Source organism: Bison bison, unplaced genomic scaffold (genome assembly GCF_000754665.1).
Source record: "Bison bison bison isolate TAMUID 2011002044 unplaced genomic scaffold, Bison_UMD1.0 scf7180017864298, whole genome shotgun sequence".
NCBI classification, from domain to species: domain Eukaryota; kingdom Metazoa; phylum Chordata; class Mammalia; order Artiodactyla; family Bovidae; genus Bison; species Bison bison.
Window position 1 is genome coordinate 20,000 of NW_011494870.1, and position 13,587 is coordinate 33,586.

At 39.1% G+C, this 13,587-nt stretch overlaps 1 protein-coding gene across 1 annotated transcript in view; it reads left to right on the forward strand.

Moving 5' to 3' along the window:
- Positions 1 to 13,587, forward strand: part of LOC104996790 (vacuolar protein sorting-associated protein 13A-like) — a 207,917-nt gene that overhangs the window by 2,439 nt on the left and 191,891 nt on the right. Inside the window, exons 2-3 of the mRNA XM_010851154.1 lie at positions 10,367 to 10,395; positions 11,087 to 11,153. Of these exons, the coding sequence (XP_010849456.1) occupies positions 10,367 to 10,395; positions 11,087 to 11,153 (96 nt within the window). The remainder of the gene's footprint in view (positions 1 to 10,366; positions 10,396 to 11,086; positions 11,154 to 13,587) is intronic.

The following is a 13,587-nucleotide window of genomic DNA, read 5'->3' on the forward strand; positions in this document are numbered from 1 at the left end:
AAGCTAGTGGAGGTGATGGAATTCTAGTTGAGCTATTTCAAATCCTGAAAGATGATGCTGTGAAAGTGCTGCACTCAATATGCCAGCAAATTTGGAAAACTCAGCAGTGGCCACAGGACTGGAAAAGGTCAGTTTTCATTCCAATCCCAAAGAAAGGCAATGCCAAAGAATGTTCAAACTACCGCACAATTGCACTCATCTCACACGCTAGTAAATTAATGCTCAAAATTCTCCAAGCCAGGCTTCAGCAATATGTGAACCATGAACTTTCTGATGTTCAGGCTGGTTTTAGAAAAGGCAGAGGAACCAGAGCTCATATTGCCAACATCTGCTGGATCATGGAAAAAGCCAGAGAGTTCCAGAAAAATATCTATTTCTGCTTTATTGACTATGCCAAAGCCTTTGACTGTGTGGATCACAAGAAACTGTGGAAAATTTTGAAAGAGATGGAAATACCAGACCACCTGACCTCTCTCTTGAGAAACCTGTATGCGGGTCAGGAATCAACAGTTAGAACTGGACATGGAACAACAGACTGGTTCCAAATAGGAAAAGGAGTACGTCAAGGCTGTATATTGTCACCCTGCTTATTTAACTTCTATGCAGAGTACATCATGAGAAACGCTGGACTGGAAGAAGCACAAGCTGGAATCAAGATTGCTGGGAGAAATATCAATAACCTCAGATATGCAGATGACAACACCCTTATGGCAGAAAGTGAAGAGGAACTATAAAGTCTCTTGGTGAAAGTGAAAGTGGAGAGTGAAAAAGTTGGCTTAAAGCTCAACATTCAGAAAACTACGATCATGGCATCCGATCCCATCACTTCATGGGAAATAGATGGGGAAACAGTGGAAACAGTGTCAGACTTTATTTTGGGGGGCTCCAAACTCACTGCAAATGGTGACTGCAGCCATGAGATTAAAAGACACTTACTCCTTGGAAGGAAAGTTATGACCAACCTAGATAGCATATTGAAAAGCAGAGACATTACTTTGCCAACAAAGGTCCGTCTAGTCAAGGCTATGGTTTTTCCTGTGGTCATGTATGGATGTGAAAGTTGGACTGTGAAAAAGGCTGAGTGCTGAAGAATTGATGCTTTTGAACTGTGGTGTTGGAGAAGACTCTTGAGAGTCCCTTGGACTGCAAGGAGATCCAACCAATCCATTCTGAAGGAGATCAGCCCTGGGATTTCTTTGGAAGGAATGAAAGCTGAAACTCCAGGACTTTGGCCACCACATGCGAAGAGTTGACTCATTGGAAAAGACTCTGATGCTGGGAGGGATTGGGGGCAGGAGGAAAAGGGGACGACAGAGGATGAGATGGCTGGATGGCATCATTGACTCGATGGACGTGAGTCTGAGTGAACTCCGGGAGTTGATGATGGGTAGGGAGGCCTGGTGTGCTGTGATTCATGGGGTCGCAAAGAGTTGGAAATGACTGAGCGACTGAACTGAACTGAATCCCATTCATGAGGGCTCTGCCCTAATGACCTAATGACCACCCAAAGGCCCTAAGTCTAAATAGTATCACATTAGGCATTAGAATTTCAGCAAATGAATTTTGAGGCCCCAGACATTCATAACATAGCACCTTTTGTTAGTCCCCTCGCTCTAGTGGGACAGACCCTAAATATGGCCCACTCTTCCTGTAGTTTCTTCTTTGCTAGGAAATGGGGATGATGGACAGTTAAGCAGAAATACAATGGGCTACCTTTCTGAAATTAATTTGTCTTTTACTTAACTTTTCCCTGTTTGCTCTAAGTTTTTTTTAATTAAATTCCAGACTTGGAAAAAAGTTGATTTTAGCAGTTTTTGCTAGGTTAATGTTTATTTCAGTGGATAAACTTGATTATTTGAGCACCATTTCCTGCCACTTTCAGTGACAGTACTCGTACACTAACTTTTTTTTTTTTTTGAAGCCTTTATTATTTTAGAGCAGTTTGAGGTTTACAACAAAATTGAGATGGAGATGTAGACATTTCTCATATAAATCTTGTTCCTACTCATAAATACCCCCATATTAACTCTACTTCGCAGAATGGTCCATTTTTACTAAAACTGAACATATGCTCACATAGTTACCCAAAGTCCATAGTTTACATCAGGATTCACTCTTGTTTTATATTCTGTGGTACGAACAAATACGGAATGACAAGTATCTAGTATTACAGTATCACACATAGTATTTTCACTGTTCTAAAAATCCTGTTTTGTGTACTTACTCCTTACCTACCCTCCCAACCGCAGTTTTACTGTGTTCATAGTTTTGCCCTTTGTAGAATGTCCAATAGCTGAAATACAGTGTGTAGTCTCTTCATATTGACTTCTTTTACTGGTGATATGCATTTACGCTTCCTGTATGTCTTCATGAGTTGATAACCCATTGTTTTTTTGTCTGGATGTACCACAGTTCATCCATTCACCTCCTGAAGGACATCTTGATTGCATCTACATTTTGACAGTATGACATCTACATCAGTAGTATGACAGTATGACAGTATGACATCTACATCATAACAGTATGAATAAAATAAAAACACTATAAACAGCTGTGTACAGGTTTTATATGAACGTGTTTTCATCTCCTTTGGGTAAACAAGAAGGAGCTGATTGCTGGTTCACATGGTGACAATGGGCTTCCCAGGTGGCACTAGTGGTAAAGAACCTGCCTGCCAGTGCAGGAGACCCAGGTTCAATCCCTGAGTTAGGGAGAGTCCCTGGAGGAGGGCCTGGCAATTTATTCCAGTATTCTTGCCTGGAGAATCCCATGGATACAGGACCCTCACGGGCTACAGCCCCTAGCATAGCAAGGACTTGGACACGACTAAAGCCACTTAACACACACACCTACATGATAACAATATGCTTAATTGTGTAAGGAACAACCAAACTTTTTCCACAGTTACTATACCATTTTGAATTCCTAAGAGCATCATATGATTGTTCCTATTGCTCCACCTGTATCTTTGTTATTACTTGGTATTGTCATATGCCAGGTTTTGGCTGTTGTAATAAGTATGTAGTGGTATGTCAGTATTATTTGAATTTGTGTTTCTGCAAATGACATGATGTAGAGCATCTTTTCATAAACTTTTTGTCAGTCTTATTTGGTGTCTGTTAAGTTCTTTAGTCCATTTTTTAAATTGTGTACGTTTTGTTCTTATTGAGTTTTATGTGTTCTTTGTGTATTTCAGACAATAGGTCCTTACCAGATTTGTTGTTTTAAAATATTTTTTTTTCCCCTGTACATTGCTGTTTTTTCTTCCTCTTAACATTGCTGTTTGTTGTTCAGTCAGTTAAGTTGTGTTCACCTCTTTGTGATCCCATGAACTGCAGCATGCCTACCCTACTATGTTCCAAAGTTTGCCACACTCATGTCCATTTAGTTGGTGATGCCATCCAACCACCTCATCCTCTGTCGCCTCCTCTCCTGCCCTCAATCTTTCCAGTATCAGGGTCTTTACAGTGAGTTGGCTCCTCACGTCAGGTGGTCAAAATATTGGAGCTTCAACTTCAGCATCAGTCCTTCCAAAGAATATTCGTTGATTTTCTTTAGGATTGACTGGTTTGATCTCCTTGCTGTCCACGGGACTCTCAAGACTCCAGCACTGCAATTCCAAAGCATCTGTTCTTTGGCACTCAGCCTTCATTATTGTTGAACATTCATATCTCTTCATGACTACTGAAAAAACCATAGCTTTGACTACATGGACCTTTGTTGACAAAGTGATGTCTCTGCTTTTTAATACACTGTCTAGGTTTGTCATAGCTTTCCTTCCAAGGAGCAAGCATCTTTTAATTCCATGGCTGCAATCACTGTCTGCAGTGATCTTGGGGATGAAGAAAGTAAAATCTGCCACTGTTTCAATTTTTTCACCATCTGTTTGCCATGAAGTGATGGGACTGGATGCCATGATCTTCGTTTTTTATGTGTTGAGTTTTATTTATTTTTTTAATTATTTTTTTTTTATTGAAGGATAATTGCTTTATAGAATTTTGTTGTTTTCTGTCAAACCTCAACATGAATCAGCCATAGGTATAAATATATCAACTCCCTTTTGAACCTCCATCCCATCTCCCTCCCCATCCCACCCCTCTAAGTTGATGCAGAGCCCCTGTTTGAGTTTCCTGAGCCATACAGCAAATTCCCATTGACTGTCTATTTTACATATGGTAATTAAGTTTCCATGTTACTGTTTCCATACATTTCACCCTCTCCTCCCTCTCCTCATGTCCATAAGTCTATTCTCTCTGTTTCTCCATTGCTGCCCTGTAAATCAATTCTTCAGTACCATTTTTCTAGATTCCATATATATGCATTAGAATGCGATATTTATCTTTCTCTTTCTGACTTACTTCACTCTGTATAATGGGTTCTAGGTTCATCCACCTCATTAGAACTGACTCAAATGTATTCCTTTTTATGGCTGAGTGGTATTCCATTGTATATATGTACCACACCTTCTTTATCCATTCATCTGTCAATGAACATGTAGGTTGCTTCCATGTTCTAGCTATTCTAAATAGTGCTGCAAGGAACAGTGGGATACATGTATCTTTTTCAATTTTGGTTTCCTCAGGATATGTGCCTAGGAGTGGGATTGCCAAGTCATATGGTGGTTTTATTCCCATTATTTAAACAAATCTCCATACCGTCTTCCATAGTGGCTGTATCCATTTACATTGCCACCAACAGTGTGAGAGCATTCCCTTTTCTCTACACCCTCTCCAGCATTTATTGTTTGTAGACTTTTTGATGGTCATGATGACCGGGAGTTGTTGATAGATAGGGGGGCCTGGCGTGCTGCGATTCATGGGGTTGCAAAGAGTCGGACATGACTGAGCGACTGAACTGAACTGATTCTGACCGGTGTGAGGTGATATCTCATAGTGGTTTAGATTTGCATTTCTCTAATAATGAGCAATGTTCAGCGTCTTTTCATGAGTTTGTTAGCCATCTGTATGTCTTCCTTGGAGAAAAGTCTGTTTAGGTCTTTCTCCCAGTTTTTGATTGGGTTGTTTTTCTGTCATTGAGTTGTATGAGCTGCTTGTATTTTTGGAAATTAATCCTTTGTCAGTTGATTCATTTGCTATCATTTTCTCCCATTCTGAGGGTTGTCTTTTCATCTTGCTTATAGTTTCCTTAGGTGTGCAAAACCTTTAAAGTTTAACCAGGTCCCATTTATTTACTTTTGCTTTTATTTCCACTACTCTAGGAGGTGGGTCGTAGAGGATCTTTCTTTGATTTATGTCATTGAGTGTTCAGCCTATGTTTTTGCTGTAAGAGTTTTAATGTTTCTGATCTTATGTTTAGGTCTTTAATCCATTTTGAGTTTGTCTCTGTGAATGGTGTTAGGAAGTGTTCTAACTTCATTCTTTTATAGGTAGCTGTCCTGTTTTCCCAACACCATTGATTGAAGAGTCTGTCTTTGCCCCATTGTATATTCTTGCCTTCTTTGTCAAAAATAAGGTACCTATAGGTGCATGGGTTTATTTCTGGGCTTTCTATCTTGTTCCATTGGTCTGTATTTCTGTTTTTGTGCCAGTACCATACTGTCTTGATGACTGTGCTTGTAGTATAATCTGAAGTCAGGAAGGTTGATTTCCTCCAGCTCCATTCTTCTTTCTTAAGACTGCTTTGGCTATTTGGGGTCTTTTGTGTTTCCATATGAATTGTGAAATTTTTGTTCTAGTTCTGTGAAAAAACGTCATTGGTAGTTTGATGGGGATTGCATTGAATCTGTACATTGCGTTTGGTAGTATAGTCATTTTCACAATATTGATTCTTCCTTCCCAGGAACATGAAATCTCTCTCCATCTGTTTATGTCATCTTTGATTTCTTTCATTAGTGTCTTGTAATTTTCCGTTTATGGTTCTTTTGTCTCCTTAGGTAAGTTTATTCCTAGATATTTAATTCTTTGTGTTGCAGTGGTGAATGGGATTAATTACTTAATTTCTTTCTGATTTTTCATTGTTAAATATAGAAATGCAAGTGATTTCTGTGTATTGATTTTGTATCTTGCGACTTTGCTAATTTCGCTGATTAGCTCTAGTAATTTTCTGATAACTATCTTTTGGGTTTTTTATGTATAGTATCCGGAGAAGGCAATGGCACCCCACTCCAGCACTCTTGCCTGGAAAATTCCATGGACAGAGGAGCCTGATAGGCTGCAGTCCATGGGGTCGCTAGGAATCGTACATGACTGAGCAACTTCCCTTTCACTTTTCACTTTTATGCATTGGAGAAGGAAATGGCAACCCACTTCAGTATTCTTGCCTGGAGGATCCCAGAGATGGCGGAGCCTGGTGGGCTGCCGTCTGTGGGGTCGCACAGAGTCGGACACGACTGAAGCGACTTAGCATAGCATGTGTATAGTATCACTAAGCTTCCCTGGTGGCTCAGAGGTTAAAGTGTCTGCCTGCAATGCGGGAGACATGGGTTCGGTCCCTGGGTTGGGAAGATACCCTGGAGAAGGAAATGGCAACGCACTTCAGTATTCTTGCCTGGAGAATCCCATGGACGGAGGAGCCTGGTGGGCTACAGTCCACGGGGTCGCTAAGAGTCAGACACGACTGAGCGACTTCACTCACTCACTCACTCATGTACAGTATCATGTCATCTGCAAACAGTGAGAGCTTTACTTATTCTTTTCCAATCTGGATTCCTTTTATTTCTTTTTCTTTGATTGCTATAGCTAGGACTTTGAGAACTATGTTGAATAATAGTGGTGAAAGTGGAAAACCTTGTCTTGTTCTTGATCTTAGGGGGAATGCTTTCAGTTTTCACCATTGAGAATGATGTTTGCTGTAGGCTTATCATATATGGCCTTTACTATGTTGAGGCAGGTTCCTTCTATGCCCATTTTTTAAGAGTTTTCATCATAAATGGGTGCTGAATTTTGTCAAAAACTTTTTCGGCATCTATTATGATCATATGGTTTTTATCTTTCAATTTGTTAATAATGGTGTATCACATTGATTGATTTGCATATAAGGGAGAATCCTTGCATTCCTGGAATAAACCCAACTTGATCATGGTGTATGAGGTTTTTAATGTGTTGCTGAATTCTGTTTGCTAAGATTTTGTTGAGGATTTTTGCATCTATGTTCGTCAGTGATATTGGCCTATAGTTTTCTTTTTTGTGTGCTGTCTTTGATTTTGGTATCAGGGTGATGGTGGTCTCATAGAATCAATTTGGAAGTGTTCTTCCTCTGCAATTTTTTGAAAGAATTTTAGAAGGATAGGCATTAGCTCTTCTCTAAATGTTTGATGGAATTTTCCTGTGAAGCCATCTGGTCCTGGGCTTTTGTTTTTTGGGAGATTTTTGATCACAACTTCAACTTCAGTGCTTGTAATTGGGTTGTTCATAATTTGTATTTCTTTCTGGTTCAGTCTTGGAAGATTGAACTTTTCTTAGAATCTGTGTGTTTGTTCCAGGTTATCCATTTTATTGCCATATAGTTGTTCATAATAGTCTCTTATAGTTCTTTGTAATTCTGCATTGTCTGTTGTAACCCTCTCTGTTTTCATTTCTTATTTTGTTGATTTGATTCTTCTGTCTTTTTTTCGTACTGAGTCTGGCTAAAGGTTTGTGAATTTTATCTTCTCAAAGAACTAACTTTTAGTTTTATTAACCTTTACTGTTGTTTCTTTCATTTCTTTTTTATTTATTTTTGGTTGGATCTTTTATGATTTCTTTCCTTCTACTAATTTTTGGGTTTTTTTTGTTCTTTTTCCAGCTTTTTAGGTGTAAAGTTAGGTTGTATATTTGATGGTTTTTTTTTGTTTCTTGAGGTAGGATTGTATTGCTATAAACTTCCCTCTTAGAAAACCTTTTGCTGCATCCCATAGGTTTTGAGTTGTGTTTTCATTGTAATTTGTTTCTAGAAATTTTTTGATTTCCCTTTTGATTTCTTCAGTAACCTGTTGGTTATTTAGAAACGTGTTGTTTAATCTCCATGTGTTTGTGTTTCTTACAGTTTTTTTTCTTGTAATTGATATCTAATCTCAAAGTGTTGTGGTCAGAGAAAATGCTTGATACAGTTTCAGTTTTCTTAAGTGTACTGAAGTTTGATTTGTAACCCAGGATGTGGTCTATCATGAAGAATGTTCCATGTGCACTTGAGAAGGTGTGACGTGAAGTTGCTGAGTTGTGTCCGACTCTTTGTGACCCCATGGACTGTAACCCACCAGGCTCCTCTGTCCATGGGATTTTCCAGGCAATAGTACTGGCGTGGATTGCCATGTCCTTCTCCAAGGGATCTTCCCAACCCAGGGATTGAACCCGGGTCTCCTGCATCGTAGACAGACACTTTACCATCTGAGCCACCAAGGAAGTCAATCTTGAGAAGGTGTATTCTTCTGCATTTGGATGGAATGTCCTGAAGATATCAATCAGATCCATTTCATCTAATGTATCATTTAAAACTTGTGTTTCCTTATTAATTTTCTGTTTTGATGATCTGTCCATTGGTGTGAGTGAGGTGTTAAAGTCTCCTACTATTACTGTGTTACTGTCAATTTCTCCTTTTATGTCTGTTAGTGTTTGTCTTGGAGAAGGCAGTGGCACCCCACTCCAGTACTCTTGCCTGGAAAATCCCATGAATGGAGGAGCCTGGTAGGGCTCCAGTTCATGGGGTCGCTAAGAGTCGGGCATGACTGAGTGACTTCCCTTTCACTTTTCACTCTCATGCATTGGAGGAGAAAATGGCAACCCACTCCAGTGTTCTTGCCTGGTGAATCCCAGGGATGGGGGAGCCTCTTGGGCTGCTGTCTATGGGGTCGCACAGAGTCGGACACGACTGAAGCGACTTAGCAGCAGCAGCAGCAGCAGCAGCAGTGTTTATCTTATGTATTGAGGTGCTCCTATGTTGGTGCATAGATATTTACAGTTGTTATGTCTTCCTCTTGGATTGATCCCTTGATCATTATGTAGTGTCCTTCCTTATCTCTTGTAATCTTCTTTAAGGTCTATTTTGTCTGATATGAGGATTGCTACTCCAGCCTTTCTTTTGCTTCCCATTTGCATGGAGTGTATTTTTCCATCCTCTCACTTTCCATCTGTATGTGTCTTTAGGTCTGAAGTGGGTTTCTTGTAGACAGCATATATGTGGGTTTTGTTTTTGTTTCCATTCAGCCAGTCTGTGTCTTTCGGTTGGAGCACTTAATCCATTTACATTTAAAGTAATTATTATATATATATTCCTGTTGCCGTTTTCTTAATTGTTTCGGGTTGATTTTGTACATCTTTTTCTTTTCTTGTATTTCTTGACCATAAGTACCTTTAACATTTATTGTAAAGCTGGTTTGGTGGTACTAAATTCTCTTAAATTTTGCTTGTCTGAAAGCTTTTTATTTCTCTATCAATTTTGAATGAGATCTTTGCTGGGTAATCTTGGTTGTAGATTTTTCCCTTTCAGTACTTTAAATATATCCTGCTATTTCCTTTTGGCCTGCAGAGTTTCTGCTGAAAGATCAGCTGTTAAGCATATGGGGTTTCCCTTGTATGTTACTTGTTGCTTCTCCTTTGCTGTTTTTAATATTCTTTCTTTGTGTTTAGTCTTTGTTAGTTTGATTAGTATGTGTGTTGGCATGTTTCTCCTTAGGTTATCCTGTATGGGACTCTTTGTGCCTCTAGGACTTAATTGACTATTCCTTTTCCATGTTGGGGAAATTTTCAACTATAATCTCTTCAAAAATTTTCTCATACCCTTTCTTTTTCTCTTCTTTTTCTGGGACCCCTATAATTTGAATGTTGGTGCATTTTATATTGTCCCAGATGTCTCTGATGCTATCCTCAGTTCTTTTCATTCTTTTTCCTTTATTCTGCTCTTCAGAAGTTATTTCCACTGTTTTATCTTCCAATTCACTGATTCGTTCTTCTGCTTTAAATATTCTGCTCTTGATTCCTTACAGAGTATTTTAAACTTAAGTAATTCTGTTTTTTGTCTCTATGTTTAGTCTTCAGTTCTTCTCGGTCTTTGTTAGTTGATTCTTGCATTTTCTCCATTTTGTTTTCAAGGTTTATGATAATCTTTACTATCATTATTCTGAATTCTTTTTCAGGTATTTGCCTGTTTTCTCTTCATTTATTTGGACTTCTGTGTTTCTAGTTTGTTCCTTCATTTGTGTTATTTTTTTAACTTTGTGTTTGAGGTCTCCTTTTCCCAGGCTTCATGGTTGAATTCTTTCTTCTTTTTGATTTCTGCCCTCCTAAGGTTGGTGCAGTGGTTTGTGTAAGCTTCCTATAGGCTGAAATTTGTGCTGAGTGTTTCTTTTCCCTCTAATGGGCAAGGCTGAGTGAGGTGGTAATCCTGTTTGCTGATGATTGGTTTTGTATTTTTGTTTTCTGTTGTTGTTTAGATGAGGTGTACTGCACAGGGTACTACCTGGTAATGCCAGGTCTTGTATTCAAGTGGTTTCCTTTGTGTGAGTTCTCACTATTTGATACTCCCTAGGGTTAGTCTCTGATAGTCTAGGGTCTTGGAGTTATTGCTCCCACTCCAAAGGCTCAGGGCTTGATATATTCTCCACGGCATGCAGAGTACCTGTTCTTGGAGATGAAGATAAGAATGGGAAGGAGATTTTCCATGTGAATGTGTCACCTGGGCCACTCATCAGCCTTGCTCTGGTCCATCTTCTGCTCTTGCTGTCCCAGTAAACAGTTCTTCTGCGGAGGCCAAATTTCAAATGCAAATCCAGTCACAGACACCTGCTGTGCACTCTCCATCTTCTTTCCTGTGAAGCCCAAGCATCCCATCCACCACCTATTACTCTGGTCCCCATTCCTGGCCTCCTCTCTCTTGGAAGCTGTACCTCCCCTCTCCACATGTTGAGTTTTAAGCCGGCTTTTCACTCTCCTCTTTCACCTTCATCAGGAGTCTCTTTAGTTCCTCTTTGCTTTCTGCCATTAGGGTGGTATCATCTGCATATCAGAGGAAATTTGATATGTCTGCCAGCAATCTTGATGCCTGCTTGTGATTCATCCAACCCAGCATTTCACAAGATGTACTCTACATAGAAGTTAAATAAGCAGGGGGCAGTATATAATCATGATGTATTTCTTTCCCAATTTTGGACCAGTCTGTTGCTCCATTTTCAGTTGTAATTGTTGCTTTTTTAACCTACATACAGATTGCCCAGGAATCAGGTAAGGTGGTATGGTATTCCCATCTCTTTAAGAATTTTCCGTATTTCATTGTGATCCACACAAAGGCTTTTGTGTAGTTAATGAAGCAGAAATAGATGTTTTTCTGAGAATTATCTTGCTTTTTCTATGAACCAACAGATGTTGACAATTTGATCTCTGGTTCCTATGCCTTTTCTAAATCCAGCTTGAACATCTCGGTTCATGTATTGTTGAATACATGTATCATGAAGCCTAGCTTGGAGAATTTTTATGCATTACTTTGCTAGCATGTGAAATAAGGGCAATTGTGTGGTAGTTTGAACATTGTTTGGCAGTGCTTTCTTTGGGATTGGAATGAAAACTGACCTTTTGCAATCCTGTGTCTGCTGCTGAGTTTTCCAAATTTGCTGGCATATTGAGTGCAGCCCTTTAACAGCATCATCTTATAGGATCTGAAATAGGTCAGCTGGAATTCTATCACCTCCACTAACTTTGTTTGTGGTGATTCTTCCTAATGCTCACTTGACTTTACACTCCAGGATGTCTGCCTCTAGGTGAGGGATCACACTGTCATGGTTATTTGGATCATTAAGTTCTTTTTTGTATAATTCTTCTATGTATTTTTGCCACCCCTTCTTAATACCTTCTGCTTCTCTTAGTTTCATAGCATTTCTGTCCTTTATTGTGCCCATCTTTGCGTGAAAAGTTCCCTTGGTATCTCTAATTTTCTTGAAGAGATCTCTAGTCTTCCCATTCTGTTGTTTTCCTCTATTTCTTTGCATTGATCCCTCAGGAAGGCTTCCTTATCTCTCCTTGCTCTTCTCTGGAACTCTGCATTCAAATGGGTATATCTTTTCTCCTTTGCCATTTGCCTCTACTGTTTTCTCAGGTATTTGTAAGGCCTCCTCAGACAGCCATTTTGCATTTTTACATTTCTTTTTCTTGGGGATGGTTTTAATCACTGCCTCCTGCAGAGTGTTATGAACCTCCATTCATAGGTTTTTACTCTATCAGATCTAATCCCTTTAATCTATTTCTCACTTTCACTGTATGATCATAAGGCATTTGATTTAAGTCATACCTGAATGAGCTAGTGGTTTTCCTTACTTTCTTCAATTTAAGTGTGAATTTTCAATAAAGCACTCATGATCTGAGCCATAGTCAGCTCCTGGTCTTGTTTTAGCTGACTCGAAAGAGCTTCTGCATCTTCAGCTGCAAGCAATATAATCAACCTGATTTTGAAATTGACCATCTGGTAGTGTCCATGTGTAGAGTCGTCTCTTGCTTTGTTGGTAAAGAATGTTTTCTTTGACCAGCATGTTCTCTTTGCAAAAGTCTATTAGCCTTTGCCCTGCTTCATTTTGTACTCCATGGTCAAACTTGCTTGTTACTGCAGGTATCTCTTGACTTCCTCCTTTTGCATTCCATTCGTCTGTGATGAAAGGAACATCTTTTTGGCGTATTAGTTCTAGAAGGTCTTGTAGATCTTGATAGAACCATTCAAATTCACTTTCTTCAGTGTTAGTGGTTGGGGCATAGACTTGGATTACTGTGATATTGAATGGTTTGCTTTGCAAACAAACCAAGATCATTCCCAAGTACTGCATTTCAGACTCTTGTTGCCTTTGAGGGCTACTGCATTCCTTCTAAGGGATTCTTGCCCACAGTAGTTGATATAATGGTTATCTGAATTAAATTCTCTCATTTTGGTCTATTTTAGTTGACTGGTTCCTAAAATGTCAATGTTCAGTCATCTCCTGTTTGACCACTCCTCTCCTGAGGAGGAGATATTTCTCCAGATTTTACTGTTAGAACTTGGTCAAATTCCTGTAGGTATATATCAAATTATTTGGGGCCTCCCAATGGCTGGCTCCCTCTAGAGTTTTTAACTCTCAGTTATCTACACTAACATCTCCAGCAGTTCATCAGTTACAATTTAGATTTTCCAGCCTTGGTTCTGGTGTCCATGGTGTCTTCCTTTTGCAGGTCTCTGCTCTGGTAAGTCGTGACTGTCTGTCTGTCTGTCCAGTCTTAGGGGCAGCAGTTTACCCTGTGTCCTCCCCTCTTGCATATCCAAGAAGACTTTTTGGTTTTTCAGTTCTTCAGCTTTTTACTTGTTAGTATGGAGTGGCAACTTAAAACTCCTTTCATAGGGAACCAGAAACCCCAAACCCTTCAAAACTTCTTAATCTAGAAATTAAAATGTGAATAGAATTCTTTGTGAATTAATCTATGTCAGTTTAGATCAAATACCTGTGTATTTTCTTTGTTGTGCATGAAACAGAGTAGCAATAAATGCAGAGTGAAATTTTTTTATTTTACTATTTTTAATTTGAAAAATACTTTAAGATTATATTGATTGCTAATTTTTTTCCTGTCTTTTTTTCATGCAGATTTGAAACCAAAATAGATTCATTTCATGTTACTGGCTTACCAGATAACTCAACAAAACCCC